Source organism: Mobula birostris, chromosome 16, assembly GCF_030028105.1.
Source record: "Mobula birostris isolate sMobBir1 chromosome 16, sMobBir1.hap1, whole genome shotgun sequence".
NCBI lineage: Eukaryota > Metazoa > Chordata > Chondrichthyes > Myliobatiformes > Myliobatidae > Mobula > Mobula birostris.
In genome coordinates this window covers 52,007,834-52,033,974 of record NC_092385.1, presented here as the reverse complement: position 1 = coordinate 52,033,974, position 26,141 = coordinate 52,007,834, and the positions used below count along the sequence as shown (strand labels likewise).

Genomic DNA, 26,141 nt, shown 5'->3' with positions numbered 1-26,141 from the left:
CACTAACTCCAGCCTCCCAGACAAACTGGACCCACTGCATTTTGCGTACTAGTGAAGCGGGTCTATGGCTGATGACATCTCCCAGCCTCTAGAACATCTGTACAGTGAAGGCATTTACACTGACTAGAGCTCTGTCTTCAGTATTACCCCAAGCAAACTTCTCACCAAAATCCTAAACCCTGGGATTGAACACTCCCTTTGCAGCAAGTCCTTGACTTCCTGATCAACAGACTGCAATCAGTAAAGACAGGCAGCAACAACTCTGCACAATTATTCCCAACACTGATGTTCCACAAGGTTGTGTCCTCAGCCCCCTGCTCTACTCCCTGTACACTCACAACTGCATGGTCAGAATCTGCTCTTGCTTCATCTACGGATTTGCAGATATTGCCACTGTAGTGGGCCATGTCTCAAATAATAATGAGTCAATAGAGGAAGGAGAGATAGAGCACATAGTGAGATGGTGTCATGAAAATGGCCTTCCCTCAATATCAACAAAACACAAGGTTCAAGTTGGGAAAGGGTGCAATTCACATGCTCCTGTTTACATCAATGGTTTCAAGTTCCTTGGAGTGAACATCACCCAAATCCTATCCTTGTTCAACCATGTTGATGCTGTGACCAAGAAAGCTCAATGTCTCTCCCTCCACAGGAGACTGAAGAAATTTGGCATTTCCCCTTTAATCCTCACCAATCTCTATCGGCTTACCATAGAAAACATCCTATCCTGATGCATTCCAGTTAGGTGTGGCAACTGCTCTGCCCATGATTTCACAAAACTGAAAAGATGTTAACAGAGCTCAGCGCATTACAGAAACTATCCACCTATCGGTGGCTTCTTGTCTTTTCATCTCGCTGCCTTGATAAAGTAAAATCACATTCTCCACCCACTTTAGACATTTTTCTTCTTCCTCCTCCCATCAGGCAGTAGATACAAAAATTTGAGAGCACAGGGAGAGCTTCTATTCCACTATAATGAAACTGAATGTTCCCCTTTTGTGTAAGATAGACTCTTGACCTCACAATCTATCTTGTTGTATCCTTGTACCTTACTGTCCATCTGTACTGCACTTTCTCTCTACTGTAACACTCACCAATTTATTCTGCACTCGGTTATTATTTTACCTTGTGCTGCCTCAACGTACCTTTGTAATGAATTGATCTGTGTTGACAGTAAGAATTTTTTTTACTGTTTCTCAATACATGTGATAATAAATCATTTTGCAAACTTGGATTAGAACATAGAACATAGAATAGTACAGCACAGTACAGGCCCTTCAGCACACAATGTTGTGTCGACCCTTAAAGGCTGTCTCCCATATAAACCCCTCCACCTTAAATTCCTCCATATACCTGTCTAGCAGTCTCTCAAATTTCACTAGTGTATCTGCCTCCACCACTGACTCAGGTAGTGCATTCCACGCACCAACCACTGAGTGAAAAAACCTTCTTCTAATATTCCGCTTGAACTTCCCACCCCTTAAAGCCATGCCCTCTTGTACTGAGCAGTGGTGCCCTGGGGAAGGAGCGCTGGCTGTCCACTCTATCTATTCCTCTTATTTAATTTATTGATTTAATTTAAATTCCACAGCTATCATGGTGAATTTTAAATCTGTGTCTCTAGGTTGTTAGAATAGATCTCATGGTTCCTAATTGTTGTTTCAAGAATTTATTTTTAAGTAGAGATTTATGAAAGAAGTTGTAAACCAGGATCTTGAAGGAAGTCACCTCTAGATTACTTGTGGTGTCACATGCTAGTCAGGGTAGGAACAAAGATAGAACAGATGAATATGTAGCTGTAGAACTGGTAAAGGGGGCAAAATTTCAGGTCAATTTGTAGTTATCTAGCAAGTGGAGGGCTAGTGGGAGAACAGTTAGGAACAGTGATGACAACTCTGCTTTAAGGTAGTTGTAGATCAGGATTAGCGTGGATCTTGCAAAATTGGAGCAGGTAAAATTATGAAACTATTAAGCAGGACCGAGGGTGAACTAATTGGGAGCATCTGTGTCTGAGCACTTTAGTTGTGGAGGGTGTTGGAAGACCGACTGCACAGAGTATGGGTATGTTGCAATAGAAAAAAAGGACACGGATGGCAAGGTAAGGGAACACTGATGTTGAGAAATGAATTTGGTCAAGAGGGAAAAGGAAGCCTTTATAAGGTTTAGGTAGCTGCAATCTAAAAGAGCTCTTGAGGTTTATATAGAAGGTAGAAAAGAACTCAAGAAGGGAATTGGGAAAGCCAGGAGCGCAATGAAAAGTTCTTGGAAACTAGTATTAAAGAAAACCCCAAAGAATACTATACATAAACAGCAAGATGATAACTAGGGATAACTTAGTGATAAAGTTGAGAATATGAGCTTGGAGTGACAGGATATGGATGAGATCCTAAATGAGTGCCTTGTATCAGTGTTCACCAAGGAAAAGGATGCGGAGGATCAAGGAAAGGGATGTGGAGGATAGGGAGATCAATATGGAGTGTGCTAAGGCACTTCAAGATAAAGGTGGGAGTAGTGTTGGGTCTCCTATAGAGCATTAAGCTGGGTAAGTCCCTAGGGCCTGATGGGATATAACCCAGGTTATTGAGAGAGGTGAGATTTTTGGGGCTTTGCCCCTTTGTCCCCTCTAGCTAAGGTCCTGGAGGGCTGGCAAGGAGCTAATGTTATTCCATTATTCATGAAGGGAATGGCGATAATCCTGGAACTGTAGAACAGTGAGTCTTGTGTCAGTGGTAGGGAAGTTACCGGAGAGAATTCTTGGGACTAGGCATTTGAACATTTGGAAATCCATGGCAAACTGTGTCTTACTAACTTGATTAAGATTTTCAAGGAGGTTATGAAGATAGCTAAAGGTAGATTCATAAATGTTGCCTGAAGGGATTTTAGTAAGGCATTTGACAAGGTCCCTCGTGCGTGGCTCGTCCAGAAGATTAAGATGCAGGGATCCACAGTGAACAATCCACAATCCACAATCCACAAATGGATTCAGAATTGGCTTGCCTATAGAAGATAGAAGGAAGTGGTTGATGGAACTTATTTTGACTGGAGGTCTGTGACTAGATTTTAGGTATAAATAAAAAAACCTGGATGAAAATGTACTGCAGATGGGTGGGCTAGTACTTACAGGCAAGATGATGATTAGTGCTATTTAGTGGCATTGAAGACAGATAAGTGATGCAGTAGGATACAGTTAGGGAAATTAAAATGTAAGGGGACAGTATACTGTTAATGACAAGACCCTTAACAGTGTTAAATTATAGAGGGATCAGAGGTCCAAGTCCGTACTTCTCTGTCTGTGGCTATACAGATTGGGTGGTGAAAAATGGACACATGGCATGCTTGCCTTTATCAGTTGAGGAATTGAGTTCAAGAATCTGGGTGTTATATTACAACTTTATAATATTCTACTTGGTCTGCTTCTGGAGTGTTGCATTCACTTCTGTTTGCCCCATTGTAGGAAAGGTGTGGAGGTGCTAGAGAAGGTGCAGAAGAGTTTTACCAGTTTGGTCAGCATTAGAGGACGTGTGTTATCAGGAGAGGGCAGGGGGACTTGGGTTGATTTCTCTGAAGTGGTGGAGGCTAAGGGAAGGGCCTGATGGAGATCTGAGATAATGAGAGGCCTAGATAGCCAATATTTTTTCCCAGGGTTGAAATGTCCAATACCACAAGACGTGCATTTGAGGTGAGAAGGGCAAGTTCAAAGGTGATGTGCGAGGCAAGCTTTTTTAAACACACAGTGGTGGGTGCCTGGAGTACATTGGCAGGTGGTGGTGGAGACAAATACAATAGAGTTGGTCATGAGGCTTTTAATAGGCACTTAAATGCACAGGAAGTGGATGGTTATGGATATTGTATAGGCAGACTGCATTTGCTGAGTTGGGCATTTGATACTAATTTAATTAACTTGGCACAACAATGTGGGCTGAAGGTCCTGTTTCTGAGCTGTACTCTTCTATGCAAATAAAATTGATAGTTTTGCTAGACTTGTTTACGAATCATCAGCCTTAAAAACAAAAAAAACTGAAGTACACTTTTAGTTTGACGGCATTGGCAAAGGGGGAGAAGCAGTTAATGGCAAAGGGGGAGAAGCAGTTAACTGTTCAGGTGGAGGAATCTTGCTCACAACTGGAGAAGTCTCGTTCTCACTTCAGCGAAGGATGTTTAGCTTGTTTCTGTGCTGCCTGACATGCTGTGTATTTTCAGGATTTTCTGCTCCTGCTTCAGATTTCTGGCAGCTGGATTTGTCTTTTGGTTCCAGAAAATGAGTTCTTAAATAACGTCAACTAAAAGTGTGGTTTACATTTTTGAAAAAGTTGCACGCTGATGTTAAATTTCCTTATTGGAAGTAGTTTAATCTGCTTGCTAATTCTGTAGTTTATGCTGCCTGGCACTTTATTTTAATACCTGTATCTTAAACAGATTTGTTACAAAGCTTCTGGAAGATTTGGTGTTCTTTGTTGCGGACGTTCCAAATTCGGGTCAAGATGTGCTAGAAGTGGTGATCAATAAACCAAACCGGGAGCGACAGAAACTCATGAGAGAGCAAAATATTTTAAAACAGGTGAGATATTGTGGAAGTTGGGTATTCTCCAATTCTCTTCAAAAGTCAATCTTGCAAATAACTTTTAAATGGATTAATCTATACAGAATACATTTTTTATATAACTGATAAATATTGTGACATAAGGTGTGTATCTATAATCTCATGCTCTCTCTATTCTGACCCTGGTGTGATGCTTCCTTGGGAGCTGTCATTCCAGGACACTAAGTGGAGTAGCTGTCAGCTTGAGGAACTTTATAGGCTTTGGAAAATGGGATCTGTTTCTGGCACAGTCATTTGGAACAGTTACATGAATCAGTAGCGATGAACATGCACTTGTAGCAACCTTTGCCTCTACCTCAATAGAGTTATGCATACAAGGTGTTGTATGCATAACTCATGGTTAACAAACAGCAATTCTTTTGAAATTTTACCAGGTTTATTGAAACCAGGCCCAACTATGGACCTGATCATCCTACCGCTGAGACTCTAGACCTAGTAAGTTTCTGAGTTCCCTTGCAAAACGGTTGGGAAGTGAGAATGTAAAAGCTGCCACGTTAAGGAAAGAACTCCATCTGTGAGTTTTTTGAAATGTACCAAATCTATCCCAATTCTTTGGATCAAGAACTTTGCCCATTCTTGGATCCAAAAATCTAACAAACTTGACATCTAGCCGACCTTCACTTCTGGACCAAATAAAGGATTTAAAAAAGAGTTGTAATCTTGGGGCACAGCTGAGGATGCCTTCTGTTATACACTCAGTGGCCACTTTATTAGGTACACCTGCACACCTCTAATGCAAGTATCTAATCAGCCAATCATGTAGCAGCAATACTATGCATAAAAGCATGCAGGCATGTTGGAGATGTTTAGTTGTTGTTCCAACCAAACATCAAAATGGGGAAGAAATGTGATCTGAGTTTCTTTGTCTGTGGAATGATTGTTGATGCCAGACAAGTTGGTTTGAGTGGCTCAGACACTGTTGATTTCCTGGGATTTTCATACACAACCGTCTAGAGTGTAGGGAATGGTGGGGGTGGGGGTGGGGGGGAACAAAAAGAACATCCAGTGAGCAGCAGTTCTGTGGGTGAAAATGCCTCATTAATGAGAGAGGTTTGAGGAGAATTGCCATGTTATTTCAAGCTGACAGGAAGGCAACAGTAACACAAGTAACCCCTGTATCACAACAGGGGTGTGAAGATGAGCATATCTGAATGCAAAACACATCAAACCTTGAAGTGGGTGGGCTACAGCAGCAGAAGACAACAAACATACATTCAGTGGCCATTTTATTCGTTACAGGAGGTAGCTAATACAGTGGCCACTGAGTGTATGTTACAAGTGCAGCTCATTCACATGAGTGTGATCTGGAAGGCACTGTCAGGCTTCACAAGACAAGTGACACTCCTCTTCATTGTCTTTCTAGACAATGTTTATCTGACATCTGGTACTGATTGGTCCACTAAGTAAATAATGGTAACACCAAAACTCTGGTATCCCACTCTGTCATGAGTTTCATTTTCCCAGTAACCAAACTCCATTGCTGTCCATGAGAATTCTTTGAAACCGTTGCCTTTTCTTTTTGTTGTCAAAATCGAGAGGTCAGTTTTGGTTGTTGTTTGTGCCATTAACAAAGTCTCTCTGTTCGTGCATCTGCAACGTTACTTGGCTCTGCTCCTGTCAAAACCCATTTACTGCTGAAACATTAATGTGAGTGTCTGTTACCTTGATCTGTTGCAGTGTCAGGCAAACTTGCTTCTGCCTACCGGTAACTTGAGATCATCCAGAATGTTAGATAAATACAGAAAAGGGGCAGTAACATCATCAAGGATCCCACCCACCCTGTTGGATTGTTGGTCTCCTCCCTGATGGGGGCGGGACAAAGTAGCATTTTCACCAGGACTACCAGACTCAGAAACAGTTACTTTCTCTAAGCAGTAAGGCTGATCGCTACCTCCGCCCACTAAGCCACCACAACCATCGCTATTTTATAATTTCCTGTCAGTCATCTTGTGTACAGACACTTCTGTGCTTAGCACCACTTTATAGACATACAATCAATTGAAGCATACAAGCTGTCTTGTGTATTCATATTCATTGTTTTATTACTATTGTCTTCCTTATCTTACTGCGTTTATTATGTGCTGCATCAGATCCAGAGTAACAATTACTTTGTTCTCGCTCCCCTTCACAATTATGTGCTGGAAATGACATACACACAAAGTGCTGGAGGAACTCAGTAGGACAGGCAGCATTTATGGAAAAGAGTACTGTTGACATTTTGGGCCGAGACCCTTCGGTGTCTTCCTGAAGGGTCTCGGCCTGAAACATTGACTCTGCTCCCTTTCCATAGAGGCTGCCTGGCTTGCTGAGTTCCTCCAGCATCTGCAGATTTTCACTTGTTTGTGATTAAACAGTCTTGAATCTTGTTTCATGTTACACCAGGTCTGACTTATGCCTGCTCTCCTCTGGCTCCTTGCAAAGTAAATATCCAATTATAAAATTCTTTATAAACATAACCCTGCTTTTCTATCCCTCTATTCCGCAGAATATATTCACTGTAATTCGGACCTCCTGTTCATACCCAGATTTAATTATTCCACCTTTCACATCTGTGCCTTGAGTTGCTGAAGTATTGATCTTCCCCAAAACATCCTAACACACTTTCCATACTGCTAAGCATTAATCTGACCTGCTCAACATCCCGTATCTCACCATACATGAGGTGTATTTTTTTTTTTTGCTTAGTAAGGATGCTGTAAATTTCTTTGTTACTATTTATAAAGCTAGCAGTCACGGTCATGTCAAAGTGCAACTGCTGTAAGGACATTTGACAGCTCATGCACAGTAACATCCCAAACACAACAGATAATGCCTGAAATAATTTTACTTTATTATTTTGTTTGTCACAGATATTGGCTAAGGCACTTCTCCAAAACTGATTAGAATTGTTTGTGTCCCGAGAGATCAAATGGGACCACCAAAGCAGATGATGTTGAGCCTTTCTCATTTATAACCAACTTTGAAGGATTTGTTGAATTTCAGGATTACCCTTGGTCCTGCCTCCTGTGATTAGTTCCTCCACACTAGTCAGCGTATTTATTTTAAGTGCCCATTAAGGCTGGAAGTGTATGTGGCAAATTTTGCTCTTGACAATCTATTTGAAACTGAGCATGCATGGATAAATAACCACATGAACTGCTGTTCCAGGTGACAAGATGGGAAGAAGCTCAAACTCTAAATGATCATTTGTTCATATGCTGCCAAGCAAGGGGGTGACTTGTTGTTCCTCCCACCTCATTGAAGTTAGCAGTACACTGGAGTATTGTGTGCAGTTTTGGTCCCCTAATCTGAGGAAAGACATCCTTGCCATAGAAGGAGTACAAAGAAGGTTCACCAGATTGATTCCTGGGATGGCAGGACTTTCATATGAAGAAAGACTGGATTGACTAGGCTTATACTTGTTGGAATTTAGAAGATTGAGGGGGGATCTGATTGAAACGTATAAAATCCTAAAACGATTGGACAGGCTAGATGCAGGAAGATTGTTCCTGATGTTGGGGAAGTCCAGAACGAGGCGTCACAGTTTGAGGATAAAGGGGAAGCCTCTTAGGACCGAGATTAGGAAAAACTTCTTCACACAGAGAGTGGTGAATCTGTGGAATTCTCTGCCACAGGAAACAGTTGAGGCCAGTTCATTGGCTATATTTAAGAGGGAGTTAGATACGGCCCTTGTGGCTAAAGGGATCAGGAGGTATGGAGGGAAGGCTGGTACAGGGTTCTGAGTTGGATGATCAGCCATGATCATACTGAATGGCGGTGCAGGCTCGAAGGGCCGAATGGCCTACTCCTGCACCTATTTTCTATGTTTCTATGTAAACATAGGTAATGTGCGGTTATACTGGACAAGCTAAAGACTCATGTTTATTGTTGGCTTTTCACTGTCATTGCAGATTTTTAAGCTGCTTCAGGCCCCATTCACGGACAGTGGTGATGGCCCCATGCTGAGGCTGGAGGAGCTGGGAGATCAGAGGCATGCCCCATTCCGGCACATTTGCAGACTCTGTTACCGAGTACTGAGACACTCCCAGCAAGACTACCGTAAAAACCAGGTACAGGGTCAGAAATCTAAATCATACTGTGCAGTCAGATCTTAGTTGATGTTTCCATCCCAAGCATGACTGGCTTGTATAAGCGTGCTGATGTGTTGCATTCCTCCTTTGATGTATTTTGTTTTTCATTGTCTTAGATAATAAGAGCAGAGTTTACTTTCTGTTTAATTGCCATGACAACTGTTTTGGTAGGAAATCGTTGCTCCAAGTTGCTTTGGAAGAGAGGATGCTCAAAGCCCTTGGACTGTCAGTGACAGCGAGGTTTAGGGAGAGGAGTGATGGTAGTTCATGGTACTTGGTTACATTCCAGGCTGTAGGAGTGCATGCTTAACGATGCACTCAAGCTTGCTGCAGCCACCACAAAGGCTCAGTGGAGATGGACCACAGACTAGGCTCTGTCTGCACCTGGAGGAGAAGCTGGTGCGGAAGCCCCTCAAGTATTAAAAGTGCGTGTCATCCCAGGGGCCACATAAGTGGCAATGGTGCTGTGGATTAAAGTAAAAGTTTTAACACTATTGAATGAATTGACCATATTACACTAAGAATGGAAAAAAGAACTTTGCACTTTTAGAACTATGAATAAAGTTTATTTTGAAATTTAAAACAAAATCTAATTGTTGAATCTCATGACTAAAAAAACGAAACGTCTCAATAGAAACTTCTTCTTGCCAAAGTCCACATGAAAGTTCAAGGGGTTTAGTGGATGGATAAAACACGATTGTTTCTTTCCCTTTATTTGAGTAAATGCAGAAGAAATTTTTTTCAGATCCCTTGTTTAGATTCTTCATGGTCTTTGAAGCAGTTCCTACTTATGTGCTGTTTTCTAGGAGTACATAGCAAAACAGTTTGGCTTCATGCAGAAGCAGATTGGATACGATGTACTGGCTGAAGACACCATAACAGCCCTGCTGCACAACAACCGTAAGCTCTTGGAAAAGCACATCACAGCAGCTGAAATCGAAACCTTCGTCAGCTTAGTCAGGAAAAACCGAGAGCCGAGGTGAGTTAGTTTGTGGGGAATACAATTCTTTGTTATTGGGTTAAAGTTCAGGAACTGGATGAATACTTGAAAGAAAAGAAATGCCAGGCCATATGGAAGGAGGTGGGATGAGTGGAGACTAGTAGGTTAGTTGTGTAGAGAGCTGGTGTGGCCTCATTTTGTGTTGTCTTCCTATGATTGGTTGAAGCTGTTTGCAGATGAACATTTTTTAAATCGCAAGTTGCATGCCCCCCGATGGCCAGCCTAGCATTCCATAATGATGGATGACTTCCAAGTTTCTTTGTTGTCCTGGGCTGTTTTGTTTAAGGTGCAGATAACCTATCTGCCACGGTAAACTCTCAAACTTCATTGAAACTGAGCAACTTATTTTCCTGACTTATTTTTTTATATTGCATGCATTTATCTCTACATTTAACCACAGAATTCCTTACTCTTCTGCCACCTGATTTCAGACCCGTCCTAGCTCTTACTCTTCAACATTTACTTTATTTCCTTGCCACAGCTCTCAAGCCTTCATTTAAATAGAAAGATTGGAGAATGAGAAAGAAAGTTTAGCTTCATTTGTTACATGTGCATTGAAGCATACAGTGGAATGTGTTGTTTTCGTCAACATAGCATGTCTACAACTTACTAACCCTAACCCATACGACTTTGGAATGCAGGAGGAAACCCACACAGTCACAGGGAGTACGTACAAGCTCCTCACAGGCAGTGGGTGGGCATTGAACCCGAATGAATAGCCAACGCTGAAAAGTATTGTACTAACCATGACGCTGTTGTGCCACCCTTATTTCCCCTTCTTACCTCTCCTCTCCAGATACCTTGTCCTCCCTCCTTTCGAGGCTTGTAGCTTCCAATGAGTCTTTGTGCCCCTCTCCTATCCCCAGCAGGAACAACTGAGTTCGCAGTTACTGTTATAGCTTAGTATAAAATAACACATTTTTCTGTAGTTTCAACTGTGTTCTTGTTAAGCTTTTAAAGGAAACCTGATTGAGATGTTCCTCATTTCTAGGTTTCTGGATTACCTCTCTGACCTTTGTGTTTCCAACAACACGGCCATCCCAGTTACCCAGGAACTCATCTGCAAAGCTGTGCTGAACCCAGCTAATGGTGACATTCTCATTGAGACCAAGTACGTAACGATTAAACTGCTTGTGTTATTTGGCTGTTATTGTAGAACTTTGGATTCGGTTTGACTGTGCGTGTGCTTTACCAGAATGGGCCGATGTCTGTGCACAATTTTATTTTTGACAAGTCACTTGGAGGTTGTAATGACCCAGTATTTATTGCTCATCCCCACTCGACCTTGGAGGGTGCTGTGAGATGGGCTCCTGAATCTCTGCTGTCTGCAGGATGAAGTGCTTCCACAGGCTCATTCAATAGGTTTTCATTTGGGGAAATATGAAGACTAGTTAGTCCCAATGAGGACTAATGACTTTTTAGAAGTCTCAGAACTGTGTGTTCGCTGGATAGTACATATTGTAACCATGAAGTGATGCTGGTGAGGTGGTGGATGTTGAGACCAGTGAATAAAGTAATTGTATCCTGGTTAGTACAGCTGTGATGTCTGCTATCCAGTTCATTATAAGATTTGTGCCTTGTAAGTGGTGTGAAAGCTTTAACTGCACCACTTGACCCCAAACCTGACTGGTGATGGAAATGTGGGGGATGGGAGGGGGTTCTAAGTCAGGACCAGTCCAGCTAGGGGTGGCAAATGAGATCAGGAGCAAGGAATAGGGTTGGGTTCATGGAGTGGGGTCAGATTTCAGGAGCAGAATCTGGATAATGGGATAAGAGGTGGGGAACGATCAGGAACAGAAGCAGAATCTAGAAATTGACATCAGGTTGGGGAGCAGGGTATGGGATAAGACCATAAGACATAGCAGCAGAATTAGGCCATTCAGCCCATCAAGTCTGTTCTGCCGTTTCATCATGGCTGATATATTATCCCTCTCACCTGCATTCTCCTGCCTTCTCCCTGTAACCTTTGACACCCTCACCATTTAAGAATCTATCAACCTTGAAATATACCCAGTGATTTGGCATCCATGGCATCCACAGCCATCTGTAGCACTGGATTCCACAGATTCACTATCCTCTGGCTAAAGAACTCCCTCCTCATCTCTGTTCTAAATGGACCTCCCTCTATTCTGAGGCTGTTCCTTCTGGTTCTTGACTCCCCCACTATAGGAAACATTCTCCCCTACATCCACTCTATTTAGGCCTTTCAATTTTCAATAGGTTTCAGTGAGATTCCCTCCCCACCATTCTTCTAAACTACTGCAAGTAAAGGCCCAGAGCCTCAAACACTCCTTGTACATTGACCCTTTTGTTACTGGAATGAGTCTTGTGAACCTCATCGGGGCCCTCTCCAGTGCCAGCTCATCTTTTCTTAGATAAGTGGCCCAAATCTGCTCACAATACTCCAAGTGTAGTCTGACCAGTGCCTTTATAAAGCCTCAGCATGACACCTTTGATCTTGTATTCTCAGCCCCTTGAACCGAATGCTCACATTGCATTTGCCTTCCTTACCACCGACTCAAGCTGCAAGTTCACCTTTAGGAAATCGTGCAAGAGGACTCCCAAGTTCTTTTGTACCTGTGCTTTTTGAATTTTCTCCCCGTTTAGAAACCAGTCTATGCCCTTATTCCCCCTACCATGGTGTATGACTATACATTTCCATACACTATATTCCATCTGCTAATTCTTTGCCCATTCTCCTCAAATGTCAAAAAGCTCTCGACTTCCTGAACACTACCTGGCCCTCCATCTATCTTTGTACCATCCGGAAACATGGCCCGTAAGTCATCAATTCCTTCCTCCATATCATTGTAATACAATACCAAAAAATACAGTTGCAACCCTGACCCATTAGAACACCACTAGTGACCAGCAGCCAACCAGAAAAGACCCTCTTTATCGCCATTCTTTGGCTTCTGCCAATCAGCCAATCTTTTAACCATACAAGTATCTTTCCTGTTTAGCAGTCCATTCCATGATACCCTGTGAAAGGCCTTCTGAAAATCCAAGTACACAACATCCACTGACTCTCCTTTGTCTATCCTGCTTGTTATTTCTTTAAAGAATTCCAACGGATTTGTCAGTCAAGATTTTCCCTTTAAGGAAATCGTTCTGACTTAGCCCTATTTTATCATGTGCCTCCAAGTACCCCAAACCTCATCCTTAGTAATGGACTCCAACATCTTCCCAACAACTGAAGTTTGGCTAACTGGCCTATAATTTCCTTTCTTCTGCCTCTCTACCTTCTTAAAGAGTGGGGTGATGTGCAATTTTCCAGTCCTCTGAAACGATTCCAGAATATAGTGATTTTTGAAATATCACTACTAATACCCCACACTCTCTTCAGCTAACTTGTGGTTTAGTCCATCTGGTCCAGGTGACTTATCTACCATCAGACCTTTCAGCTTCCCAAGTACCTTCTCCTTAGTAATTGCAACTATACTCATTTCTGTCTCCTGACCCTCTTGAATTTCTGACACACTGCTGGGGTCTTCCAAAGTGAAGTCTGACACAAAATGCTTATTAAGTTTGTCCCCCATTACTACCACTCTCGTGTCATTTTCTAGCGATCCATTATCCACTCAGGTCTCTCTTATATTCTTCATATATCTGAAAAAACTTTCAAGTATGCAGATGAGGTGACAAGACTGAGACTGGGCCTAGCCCTGTAGTGGAACTCTGTCACCCTGTTATGAAGCAGCTGCCCAGTCTGATGGTGGGGCTGAGCTCTTCTGGAGCCTGACTCAAAGCCTGTTCTCCACTGTGAACTGGCAGTGAGCAGCTTTCCTTGGGAGAGGCTATAGCAGGCCAAAGGAAGGGACGGGTGTCAGGAAGTGCAATCACTTAGCATAAAATACCCACGGTATTTGCATAGCTGATTCCGTTCAATTCCTGGTCATTGGTGGGATTTGTCAGTGGTCACATTGAACACCTCTGTGGATGTGTCCTTCGCTCCCTTCTCAAGATCCTTCAGATACTTGTGTTGCCAATATATTACTTACTAACTTTTAGCCCAAGGCTGAGAACCTCTGAGTGGGTCTGAATCATCCTGCTTAAAAATAAAAAGCCTGTGTATTATCATTGGCCTTTTCTTTCGTGACATTGCTTGTGAAGCTGAAAAGTTGTGAAGTGGGTTATCTTGGTCCATCGTGTTCAGTTTGGATTTGATAGATTTGGCTCAGTTCTTGGGGGTCGCGAGGTTCTGCCGAAGGGGAGCTTGAGCTGTCCCTTAAGAAATGCGTTCTGTACCTGAATCACTATTCAAATTCGGATAGCTGCACGTAAACTTGCACCAGTCAAACCTTTGCTCAACCCTGTTTTTACAAGGAGAATGACTTCAGCTTCTCCTGTTTAGCCATGCTGCTGACTTCTGTTTTGTCCACTGTGATCAGAATGGATTCAGAATTTGGCACACCAAGAACTGAGGTGATCTCTGAAGTTTATTGTACAGGAGGCTGAGAACACCATGTCTACATTTCCTGAGAATTCCTATGTTATCATGACCAAAATTAGATCTAAAATTAATTTTGCTTCCATCATTAGTAGCTTTTCGTCATTAGGATTAATGTTCACGTAGCGGTACCATTCAAACCGGTCACACCACTTAACATTAGCGAATCTGGAGGAACTCAGTGGGTTAGGCAGCACCTTGAGAGGGAAATGGGCAGTTGACATTGGTAATCGAGGCCCTTCATCAGGACTGAGTCATAAATGATCCACTGAGTTTCTCAGTGTTGCCCCAGATTTCCAGCATCTGCATTGCGTCTCCACCCAGTTTAACAGTTCACATTTAATGTAACTCTTGATGACCACTGTTTCCTTTATGAAAATGCTCATCTTTAGGAGTCCTAATGCCAGTTCACTTTTATTAAGGTCCACATTATTGTGCAGGAATATTGCAGACACACATCTGCAGCAAGGACGGGTTAGTGCTTTTGTAAATTCTTCTACATGACATTGGTTTATTTTCACATATCCTGGAGTATAGTGGAAAAGCTTGGTGACATCTAGGCAGATCATATCATACGGAAGTCTGTTGAGATGGTAAAAAGTAAACCAAATGCAGTGTAGCGTTGCAGTTACAGAGAAAGTACTGTGCTGGTAGGTAAATAAAGTGCAAGGGTTATGCTATAGTCATTTGGGAGATGAAGAATTCATTCTGAGTGTGAGAAATTCATTCTAGAATTCGAAAGCAGCAAAATAGAAGCAACTTTACACACGAGAACATGACACCGCATATTTTAGAATATGCCTTTGAGTTTAGAATAGATTTAGCATCAATGCCACTTTTCTCCATTCAGTCGATATTCAAAGCTAGAAAGCATGGAATTGGTGATGTCTGTCAAGTACGCATTGGCATCCTACATATTCCCATTTTAATCTTCCCATCAACTGCTCCAGGTTATGCAGACTGGTGCAATTTAGAATGGCTAATAAACCTACCAACCTGTGCCATCTTTGGGACACAACAGGAAACCTGTGCTGTCCCAGGGTGATTATGCAAGCACCACACATAGAGCCCTAGAGTCCAGGGTTTGAAACCTGGTTGCTGGAGACCTGAGGCAGTCTCTGCACCACTGTGCCATTATGTTAACATGGCTAATGAAATGGTCATTGTTTATCCTATTCAGTGGTTAAGTTATTGCTCAAACTTATAAAATCCCTTCTAAATTACACACTCAAAGCACTTGGCCAGATCACTTCCCAAATTATATTCACGATGCTGCCTGTTATCTGCCCACGGGTATATGATTTGCAACAAAACTTTACTCAAGGCAAGATTTTCTTGTTCAGAAGGGATGCAGTCTAGCATTCTAATTCACTAAGCACTCATGTACAAATATGATAACAATTGTATTTACTTTAATCACATTATAATCCCTTAGTGCAGTAGTTCAAACCCTCATTTGACCTTTGAAATACAATGCATTTCATTTTTAAATGAATGCCTTAATCATGTTTTTGGGGATGAAGTAGTCTGTCAATACAGTGTGTTTATTGGTGTTAACCCCTCTATGAAATGGAATTCCATTGTTTCCCCTCTGCTTTGCCAACTCTTATTTTTGTAGGCTGGTTCTCTCGCGGGTGGAGTTTGAGGTGGAAAATGGTGGTGAGAGCCGTCTTGAGGTTGGTGAGGATGAGGAAGTGTGGCTGTTTTGGAATGACAGCAGCAAAGAGCTGCGCAGCAAAAGTATCCGAGAATTAGCCCAAGATGCCAAAGAGGGCCAAAAGGAGGACCAGGAAGTCCTCAGTTATTACAGGTATGTCTTCCTTCGCAGTGTTCAACATGTTATCGTGGGAAATGTAAAAGTGCTGCCTCTCAGCTTCTGGGGCCTGGGTTCAATCTTTACCCCAGGTGCTGGTGTACATTTCTCCGTTACTGTGTTGGTTTCTGCCAGGTGTCTTAGTTTCTTTTAACACTACAAAGGAACACTGGTTGGTAAATAGGCTGGTGTAATGTGCTCATAAGTGAATCAAATTGACTTTATTTCTTACATCATGTACATGAAGAGTAAAAATCTTTGCTACGTCTCCGTCTAAATGTGCAATATGCAATTTATAGTAATTTATAATAAATAGTATGTACAGCAGGACAGTCAATATAACAATTGTGTCAGCATGAATTAATCAGTTTGACGCCTGTTGGTCCTGGCTTCTATGCTACGCTACCGTTTCCTGGATGGTAGCAGCTGGAACAGTTTGTGGTTGGAGTGACTCGGGTCCCCAGTGATCCTTCGGGCCCTCTTTACACACCTGTGTTTGTAAATGTCCTGAACAGTGGGAAGTTCACATCTACAGATGTACTGTGCTGTCCACACCACTCTCTGCAGAGTCCTGCGATTAAGGGAAGTACAGTTCCCATACCAGGCAGTGGTGCAGCCAGTCAGGATGCTCTCAATTATGTAGAAAGTTTTTAGGATTTGGAGGCCCACACCAAACTTCTTCAACCATATGAGGTGAAAGAGGTGCTGTTGTGCCTTTTTCACCACACAGCCGGTACGTACAGACCACGTGAGATCCTCGGTGATGTGTATGCTGAGGAACTTAAAGCTATTCACCCTTTCCACCCCAGATCCATTGATGTCAATAGCGGTTAGCCTGTCTCCATTCCTCCTGTAGTCCACAACCAGCTCCTTTGCTTTTGCAACATTGAGGGAGAGGTTGTTTTCATGACACCACTGTGTCAGGGTGGTGACTTTCTTCTCTGTAGGCTGCCTCATTATTATTTGACATTAGGCCAATTAGTGTAGTGTTGTCAGCAAATTTAATAGCAGATGGGAGCTGTGGGTGAAAACACAGTCATGGGTATGCAGAGAGTAAAGGAGGGGGCTTAGGACACAGTCCTGAGGAACATAATCAAAAGGATGTTGGTGGGCATGTGAGAGCAGGTGAGTTGCAGGCTATAGGAAAAGAGAAAAGTGAGAATGGGATTGTTCTACTGATACACACCATAAATGCCCTTACCATAGTTTATGATGGAAAGTTGAGAGCCTTGCACTGTGGTAGGAGCTCAGTTCTGGGACGTGCACCTGAGACAGAAAGCTGAGAGTTCAAATCCTATTTGCTATCTTGAGCAAAAAAGACGAAGCCTGTATTCCAACTGAGAACTATTCTGACTTTTGGAGGTGGTGGTAAGTTGAGGCACCACCTACCCCTGCGGTTGGATGTAAAAGTGTTGATGAGCAGAGGGATCATGGGGTACAAGTTTATAACTCCCTGAAAGTGGCTGTGCAGGTTAATGAGGTGGTTAAGAATGCATGGCATGCTTGCCCTTATTAGTCAAGGCATTGTCTTCAGGGAATTACGTTGCAGCTTTGTAAAACTCTAGTTAGGCTGCTTCTGGAGTATTGTAAACAAGAGATAATCTGCAGGTCCTGGAAATCCAAACAACACACACCAGATACAGGAGGAACTCAGCAGGCCAGACAACATCTATTGGGGGGGGGGGGGTGGGGGGGAGTAGAGTCGATGTTTCGGGCTGAGTCTTGCCAAAGGGTCTCCACCCAGAATGTCAACTGTACTTTTTTTCCCCCATAGATGCTGCCGAGCCTGCGGAGTTCCTCTAGCATTTTGTCTGGAGTATTGTATACAGTTTTGGTCACCCCATTATAGGAAGAGTATTGAGGCTTTGGAGAAGGTGCAGAATAGGTTTACCAGGCATTTGCCTGGATTAGAGGGCATGTGCTATTAACAAGAGTTTGGACAAACTTGGGTTGTTTTCTTTGGAGCGGCAGAGGCTGAGGAGAGATCTGATAGAAGTTTATAGGATTGAGAGGCATAGATTGAGTAGACAGGCACTCCTTTTCAAGGGTTGAAATGTCGAATACCAGGGGTATGCACTTAGGATGAGGGGGGTTAATTTCAAAAGAGATGTGGGGGTGCAAGTATTTTGCAGAGTGCTAAGTGCCTGTGGTAGTGGTAGAGGCAGAAACATTAGAGACTTTTAAGAGATGTTGAAGCAGGCTCATGGGAATGAGGAAAATGGAAGAATATGGACATTGTTTAGGCAGAAGAGATGAGTTAGCCACTTGACTGCTTAGTTAATTGATTTGGTACAACATTGTGGGACAAAGGGCCTGTTCCTGTGTTGTACTGTTCATTTTAATTCAAACTAGCTTCATTTCACTGGGTCCTCGCTCCAATTTGATCGCCATCAATATCACCAAGGCTTAAGGAACATAAAAGAAATGGAAGCAGGAGTGGACACTCGGCCCCATGAACATTCTCTGCCAGTCAATATTGCTCAACCTGCTCAATCCACTTCCCTGTCTGGTGAATGCATGACGGTTCCTTAAAGAGCTTATAAAAGGGCCAAGTTTTATTGCTTACCAATGCCAAGTTAATTGGGAGGAGGACTATGAAGTTCAGTTATCGTGTTTTTCGCATTGCTTGAATGTGCTGAACCTGTCCCTTGTAACTATCTGAAACGATGCCATTCCCTTGGGATCGCTTGCTCTTAGCATAACACCTTCTTCTGTAGGTACCAGCTGAATCTTTTTGCTCGGATGTGCTTGGACCGACAATATTTGGCCATCAATGCGGTCTCAGGGCAGCTGGACGTGGATTTGATTCTCAGATGCATGTCAGATGAGAACCTGCCATATGACCTGCGGGCTTCCTTCTGTCGCCTGATGCTGCACATGCATGTGGATAGAGATCCCCAAGAGCAAGTGACTCCAGTGAAATATGCTCGCCTGTGGTCTGAAATACCTTCCCAGATAGCAATTGATGAGTGAGTATTTTGTCTTGCTGGTTATTGCCCTTTCGTTGCAGAGCCAAATAAGAGTTCCTCACATGCTTCATATCTTTATAAGTGAGCTGATCTACCCTAGAAGGTTCCAGTTCCTGGATGTGGTTCAGTTTATTTATAAGCACCCTGGGTTATTGAGGAGAATATTGAGCTGTCTTAATCCCTCTCTCCTGATAACTGTGGGACCTCAGCATATGCGGGGAGGACATCTAAGACATATCTGTGATGCCTTTACTTAAGGAACCCTACAATTCCCTTCAAATAGAGTGAATACTGGTCACAAGCATTGAAAGATGTGAAAGCTTTGAGAGCTGCAGAAGGACAAATGATGCACTATTATTGAACCACTGTCATAGTTGAATTGTCAGTCCATGGGGATAAGTATTACTTAGATTAGGGGGGTAAATTTTAGTGCAGTAATGATAATAATCCCCTTGCAAATGGGAAGAGTTTGGGGTTTAGGATTTTGACACATCATTTGGAAGTTAATTTCAAAAGCCATTGGTGTAGTGCCAGTCTTGGGAGTACACCTATTGCTGGAAAAATATTCTTGATTGATAATGTATTATTTGTCGTCTGGTCCATTTTGAATTGTATGAAAGTGGAATGCAGTTTATTGGTTTAAGAAGGTGTGTGGTGTCAGCCGTGGAAAATGTATTGGCCCATTGCACATTTTGCTGTGTGCACCACAGTGAATAATGTTTTTACACCTACTTGTCATGTGGCATAACCATGTTAAAATGCCGCAGTTCTTTTGGAATAACAAACTGCTACTTATCTGACTTTTGGAAGTGGGGGTTAGTGGGACGATAGACTGACTAGGCTACAAACTTAGCACATTTGTTTCATGTGTACATTTCCTGGAATTCAGGTCCAGTTTGTTTTATTTACTTAGTTATGACTCCAGTGGAACATCCAAAGATGAAATAAAAGAGCGCTTTGCCAACACAATGGCATTTGTGGAAGAGTATCTCAGAGACGTTGTCTGCCAGAGGTTTCCTTTCTCAGACAAAGAGAAAAACAAGCTGACATTTGAGGTAAATACACCTAATGCATCTGACTAGCATCAACAGCAACTATAAAGATAAGCTGAAATAGCACATTGTGAAATTGTTCCAACTATGTAATACTGAGCTACAAGTATGCATACTATAGCAATAGCTCTCAGCCTGCGGTATAGTTAATTATTGAAACAGAAAGATAATTATATGTTTTGTAACCAATAACAAAACCAGAAATTAGCTAGTTGTTTCCTCTCCCATAGGTTGTGAATTTGGCTCGAAATCTCATCTACTTTGGTTTCTATAGTTTTAGTGATCTCCTGAGATTAACTAAGATCTTACTGGCCATATTAGACTGTGTCCACATGGCTACTGTCTTCCCTATCAGCAAGCTGGTTAAAGGGGATGATAATCGAGGTAAGACATTATTGTGTCTGCCAAGAATTGGTTCCCATTATTTGCAATCATTATGCCTCTGTAGTCTTTCCTACTGACTGATGAATGAATGTGTATCGCAGGCAGCAATGTGATGAGGTCAATTCATGGAGTTGGGGAGCTGATGACCCAGGTAGTGCTGAGAGGAGGTGGCTTCCTTCCCCTTACTCCCATTGCACCACAAGATGGATCTACTAAGCAACAGAGTGAGCCAGAGAAGGAAGATATTTTGGTTATGGACACAAAACTGAAAACAATTGAAATACTGCAGGTAACGTTCTCAAAATTGAACTTTGGTGTCATTGACATTACAGATTGCAAGTTCAAAATTCGGATTCATTTATCGCGTACATTGAAGCATATGGTGAAGTGTTGTTTGGGTTACAAACAACACAACTCCCCCAGGAGTTGCCATACATTCTGGTGCCAACATAGCATCCCCACCACGTTCAGAGAAGAACACAGCAACAGAGTACAGTAACAAAACAACAGAAAAACAAGCCCTGCTTCTCCCTCCCAACTACCCACTTTAGTGAGGCCTTTGACAAGGTACCGCATAGGAGGCTGGTCAGAACGTCCAGTCGCTTGGCATTCAGGAAGAGGTAGAAGTGGAAGAAGACAGAGTGGTGTAGGTGGCTGCCTCTCTCACTGAAGGCCTGATTAGTGGGGTGCCGCAGGAATCAGTGCTGGGCCCATTGTTGTTTGTCATCTATATCAACAATCTGGATGATAATGTGGTAAACTGGATCAGCAAATTTGCAGATAACACCAAGATTAGTGGTGTATAGAACAGTGAGGAAAACTATCAGAGCATGTATTGTGTGGAGAAAAAATTAAGCTTGAAGGCCAGGGTTGGCAGAGTCATGGACGTGGCATCATGGGAAGCAGAATGGGTCTATCTTCACAAATAGGAAGAAATCTGCAGATGCTAGAAGTTCAAGCAACACACACAAAAAGCTGGAGGAACTCAGCAAGACAGGCAGCATCTTTGAATTGAATTGACTTTATTACACATCCTTCACATATATGAGGAGTAAAAATCTATGTTACGTCTCCATCTAAATGTGCCATGAGCAGTCATCGTAATTTATAACAATTTCATAAATAGAACAGTCAGTGTAATATAGAGTGCACTCAGATCAGCAGGAGTTCATCAGTCTGATGGCCTGACCAAAGAAGCTGTCTGGAGTCTGCTGGTCCTGGCTTTTATGCTGTGGTACCACTTCCCAGATGGTAGCAACTGGAATAGATTGTGGTTAGGATGACTTGGGTCCCCAGTGATCCTATGGGCCCTTTTTACACACCTGTCCTGAATCATGGGAAGTTCATAACTACAGACGCGCTGTCCGCACCACTCTCTGCGGAGTCCTGCAATTAAGGGAAGTACAGTACCCATACCAGACAATGATGCAGCCAGTCAGGATGCTCTCAATTGTGCCCCTGTAGAAAGTTCTTAGGATTTGGAGGCCCATACCAAACTTCCTCAACCGTCTGAGGTGAAAGAAGAGGCGTTGTGCCTTTTTCATCACACAGCTGGTGTGTACCGACCACGTGAGGTCCTCGGTGATGTGGATGCCGAGGAACTTGAAGCTGTTTACTCTCTCAACCCCAGATCCACTGATGTCAATAGGGGTTAGCCTGTCCCCATTCCTCCTGTGATCCACAACCAGTTGCTTTGTTTTTGCAACATTGTGGGGGAGGTTGTTTTCTTGACACCACTGTGTCAGAGAGATGACTTCTTCCCTGTAGGCCACTTTGTTATTGCTTGAGATAAGGCCAATCAATGTAGTATCGTCGACAAATTTAATTAGCAGATTGGAGCTGTGGGTGGCGATACAGTCATGGATATACAGGGAGTAAAGGAGGGGACTCAGTACACAGCCCTAAGGGGCTCCTGTATTGAGAGTTAGGGGTGAGGGAGCCCACTCTTACAACCTGCTGGCGGTCTGATAGGAAGTCCAGGATCCAGCTGCACAAGGCAGGGTCAAGGCTGAGGTCTCCGATCATCTTGTCCAGCCTGGATGGAACTATGGTGTTGAATGCTGAACTGTAGTCCAAGAACAGCATTCTCACATAAACCTTGCCTTGGTGGAAACATTGAGCGGACTGGCTCCCCATGAATTCACAAAGTAATTAGTTTCAAGGTCTTTCCCTGCTTTGTGTATGATCGGTACTAAATTCTCTTAACATACTGGGATCTGGACCAGCTGGAAAAATGGGCTGTAAAATTTTGAACGGATTTAATGCAGATAAGTGTGAGGTTTTGCACTTTAAGACGACCAACCAGGTTTTACATGGTGAGTGATGGAGAACTGAGGAGTGCAGTAGAACAGAGGATTTTGAGAATACAGATCCATAATTCCTTGAAAGTAGCATCACAGGGTTGTAAAGAAAGCTTGTGGCACATTGGTCTTCATAGATCAAAGTACTGAGTACAGGAGTTGGCATGTTATGTTGAAATTGTATGAGACTTTGGAGAGACCTAATTTAGAGAATTGTATACAGTTTTGGTCACCTACTTACAGGAAAGACTGCAAGATTGAAAGAGTGCAGTGAAAATTTGCAAGGATGTTGCTGGGACTTGAGTTATAGGGAGAGGTTAAATACGTTACGGTTTTATTTCTTGAATGTAGAATATTGAGAGGAGATTTGATAGAGGTACGCAAAATTATGAGGGGTGTAGATAGGGTAAAAGTGAGATTTTTCCACTGAGGTTTGGTGAGACTACAACTGGAGGCCATGGGTTAAGGATGAAAGGTTTAATGTTTATGGGAAACATGAGGGGAACGATTTAATTCAGAGAGTGGTGAGACTGGAAGGAACTGTCAGCACAAGTGGAGGATGCGTGGCTGATTTCAACATTTAACATTCAACATTGGATAGGTACATGGATGAGAGAGATCTGGAGGGCATTGGTCCAGGTGCAGGTCGATGGATCTAGGCTGATTAATGGGTTGTTACAGACTAGATGGACCTAAGGGCCTGTGTGCTGTAGTGTTCTATGACTCTGTGCACATGCAGGCATTCTGAAAACCCTGAACTGGCCGCCTTTAGCCTCCAGCCTCCAAAGGACTTGTAGACTGCAGATATCAAGCCTTTGACTTCCTCTGTAGACTTGCAGACCCAGGGCTCCGGCCATCCTTGACTTCTGGACTTCCAGTTGACCTTTGGCTTCGAACACCGGACTCTCTGATGATTGAGTTCCTGAACACTAGGCCTCAAACTCCAGCGTTCATTGACTTGCATACCTAGGGGGTTATTGGCCCTCATTCCTCCTGTCCGCACGGAACACCAATTCCAGGACATGCTGATGACTTGCTCACCTGGGGGAACTAGGGGGTCAACAGTCCTCGTCCTCACTGGTCTGTCAGCCTGACATCTGACGACTGATATCTGTCGTCACACATCCGTGTCTCTGGCTTTTGAGTGCGGAACAGAGGCCTAGACTCCAGCCTGACCTTTCACCCCCATTTCCCCATCCCTAAACCCTAAGATGACCTCTAACTCCCCTCTCTGTCCTCAGAACCATCCCTAAGAACCTGAAAAACAGCTCAAGTCTGAGCCACATCCTTGACGGAGGTTAGTCATTAGAATTGCTTTATACAGGGAGCAGCTTAGAATGTTACATCATTTTCTGGTTTATCATTTTCAGCTCTCAGTTCCGCTTTATTTTCTCATATAAAAAAATATGCCCTGCAATATACCAAAAAAAATTGTGCTTGTGATCTTAAGCAACTTCTAACAAAGCTCCTCGAGTTGCCAGAGTACCTGAGCCACATGCTGTTCTTTTCCCCTTGGAGTTTGCCATGTTGCCATGACTGAATGTTGCCTTGTTGATGCAGCAGTGCAAGAATGGGCATGTTGTGAAATATAAATGCTTACTATAAATCCGACCAACAAATTCACTTTACTCGGTCATTAATGATGAAAGATGTTATTGATAGGCTGAAGGTTGAAACATACCAACCTGTTTTAAGTTGAAACATATGACTTGCTGGTTCAGCTCATGGTGGAGAATGTTTGCATTTGATCTATCAAGGCAGCGATAGATTTCTTCATCCCAAAACAGTTATCACTGAACGTTGGACCATTTCTCTATATGTGTAGTCTTCAACTAGTTGTTGAAAATTTATCTCAAACCACAGCAATTTCGTTTTTTTTAATACGTCTAAAAAGTGAGATTTAAAAATGTTGAATCTGATCCCTCAGCCCACAGATGTCTTTATTTTATTCTATCACAGCTCCAACCCAGGCCATTTTCTCAGAATTGAGCCTTTTGAACTTCTGCCATGATCACCATTCTTTGCCTGAAAACACATTATAATGGCAAGCCAAAATTTGCTACATGGACAGTATCTTTAACATTTTATCAATTTCCACGTCAATTTAGTGATTACATTTTGCCTCTGAATCAGGAGTTTGAGTTCCAGTCCCATTTCCAGACATCTGAGCAGACAAATCTGATTGACACCAGTGGAATGTTGTACTGTTGGAGAAACACACAAAACACCTGGAGGAGCTCAGCAGCTCGGGCAGAATCTATGGAGAGAAATGAAGAGTCGATGTTTCGGGCTGAGACCCTTCATCAGGACTGGAAAGGAAGAAGGAAGGGTACAGAAGCCAGAATAAGGTGGTTGGGGTGGGTGGTGAGGGGAAGGAAGACAAGCTGGCAGGTAAGAGGTGAGTCTGAGAGCAGCAGAGATCACGGACAGCAGTGAGAGAGGGTCTCACTGAACTCCCGTTGAGAAGAATTAAACTTCTGGGCTGACATACCTTGAGGACTCTTTGTAGTAGAGCAGCAAATCATAAATGTGAGCTTTGCAGATGTTGGAAATCCAAACTAACACACAAAATGCTGGAGGAACTCTGGCCAGGCAGCATCTATGGAGAGGGATAGACAAAATGTTTCTAAAAGGGGGGAAGAAGGCACAGTTAGAAGGTGGGGAAGAGGTTACTCCGGATCTGCATGTACTGTTGGAGATGTATTTTTGATGAGTTATTACACCCAGACCCAGACTAGCTTTTGGGTGACTGTTTATACATTCTCCAGACTTCACTGAACTGATTCCATGACCTATTGACTTAATTTCAAGGAGTTTACATTAATATTCTTAGAATTATTGATTTATTTATTATGATTTTTGTATTTGCACAGTTTGTCTTTTGTACATTGGTTGTCAGTCTTTGTAGTTTTTCATTGATTGTATTATATTTCTCTGTTCTACTGTGAATTCCTGCAAGAAAATTAATCTCAGTGTAGCACATACAGAGATAATGAATTTACTTTGAACATGAACACTATTTTGAAGAAGAGAATGGCAGTATTCCCAACCAAGCCCAATACTATGGAAAAAAAAATCTGGTAATTGTCTCGTTGTTGTTTGTGGAGCTCCACTGTGCACAAGCAGGCTCCTGGGTTCAACATTTCAAAAACATGTGATTGACTGTTAAAAGCCTTGAGACATCCTGAAATTGTGGAAGGGGTTGTATTTAATTTTGAGGCAAAGGCAGTACCCGTAAACCCATAATTCTTATCATTCCTGTTCCAGTTCATTTTGAATGTCCGTTTGGATTATCGAATCTCTTGTCTTCTCTCCATATTTAAACGAGAGTTTGATGAAAGCAATGCACATCATCAGTCGACAGACTCCCCACCAAGCATCGGATCGGCTTCTCAGGACGGGACAAGTAATGTTCCAGGTTTGTATCAACGAGAAGGTTTATTGGATGTCTCGTTGTCTTAGAGGACACGATCCTTAAACTTTTTGACGCTCTGAAATTTATC

General features: G+C 42.7%; 1 protein-coding gene across 9 annotated transcripts in view; it reads left to right on the top strand.

Moving 5' to 3' along the window:
* Positions 1-26,141, top strand: part of itpr1b (inositol 1,4,5-trisphosphate receptor, type 1b) — a 542,905-nt gene that overhangs the window by 200,107 nt on the left and 316,657 nt on the right. For 5 of the 9 annotated variants that reach the window (XM_072280628.1, XM_072280629.1, XM_072280633.1 and 2 more), the window contains exons 15-24: positions 4,417-4,558; positions 8,491-8,649; positions 9,477-9,649; positions 10,662-10,781; positions 15,739-15,930; positions 18,651-18,902; positions 19,798-19,957; positions 20,185-20,338; positions 20,440-20,627; positions 25,906-26,056. In XM_072280628.1, coding sequence (XP_072136729.1) covers positions 4,417-4,558; positions 8,491-8,649; positions 9,477-9,649; positions 10,662-10,781; positions 15,739-15,930; positions 18,651-18,902; positions 19,798-19,957; positions 20,185-20,338; positions 20,440-20,627; positions 25,906-26,056 — 1,691 coding nt within the window. The remainder of the gene's footprint in view (positions 1-4,416; positions 4,559-8,490; positions 8,650-9,476; positions 9,650-10,661; positions 10,782-15,738; positions 15,931-18,650; positions 18,903-19,797; positions 19,958-20,184; positions 20,339-20,439; positions 20,628-25,905; positions 26,057-26,141) is intronic. The other 4 variants (XM_072280634.1, XM_072280631.1, XM_072280636.1 and 1 more) reach the window with 1 other exon arrangement.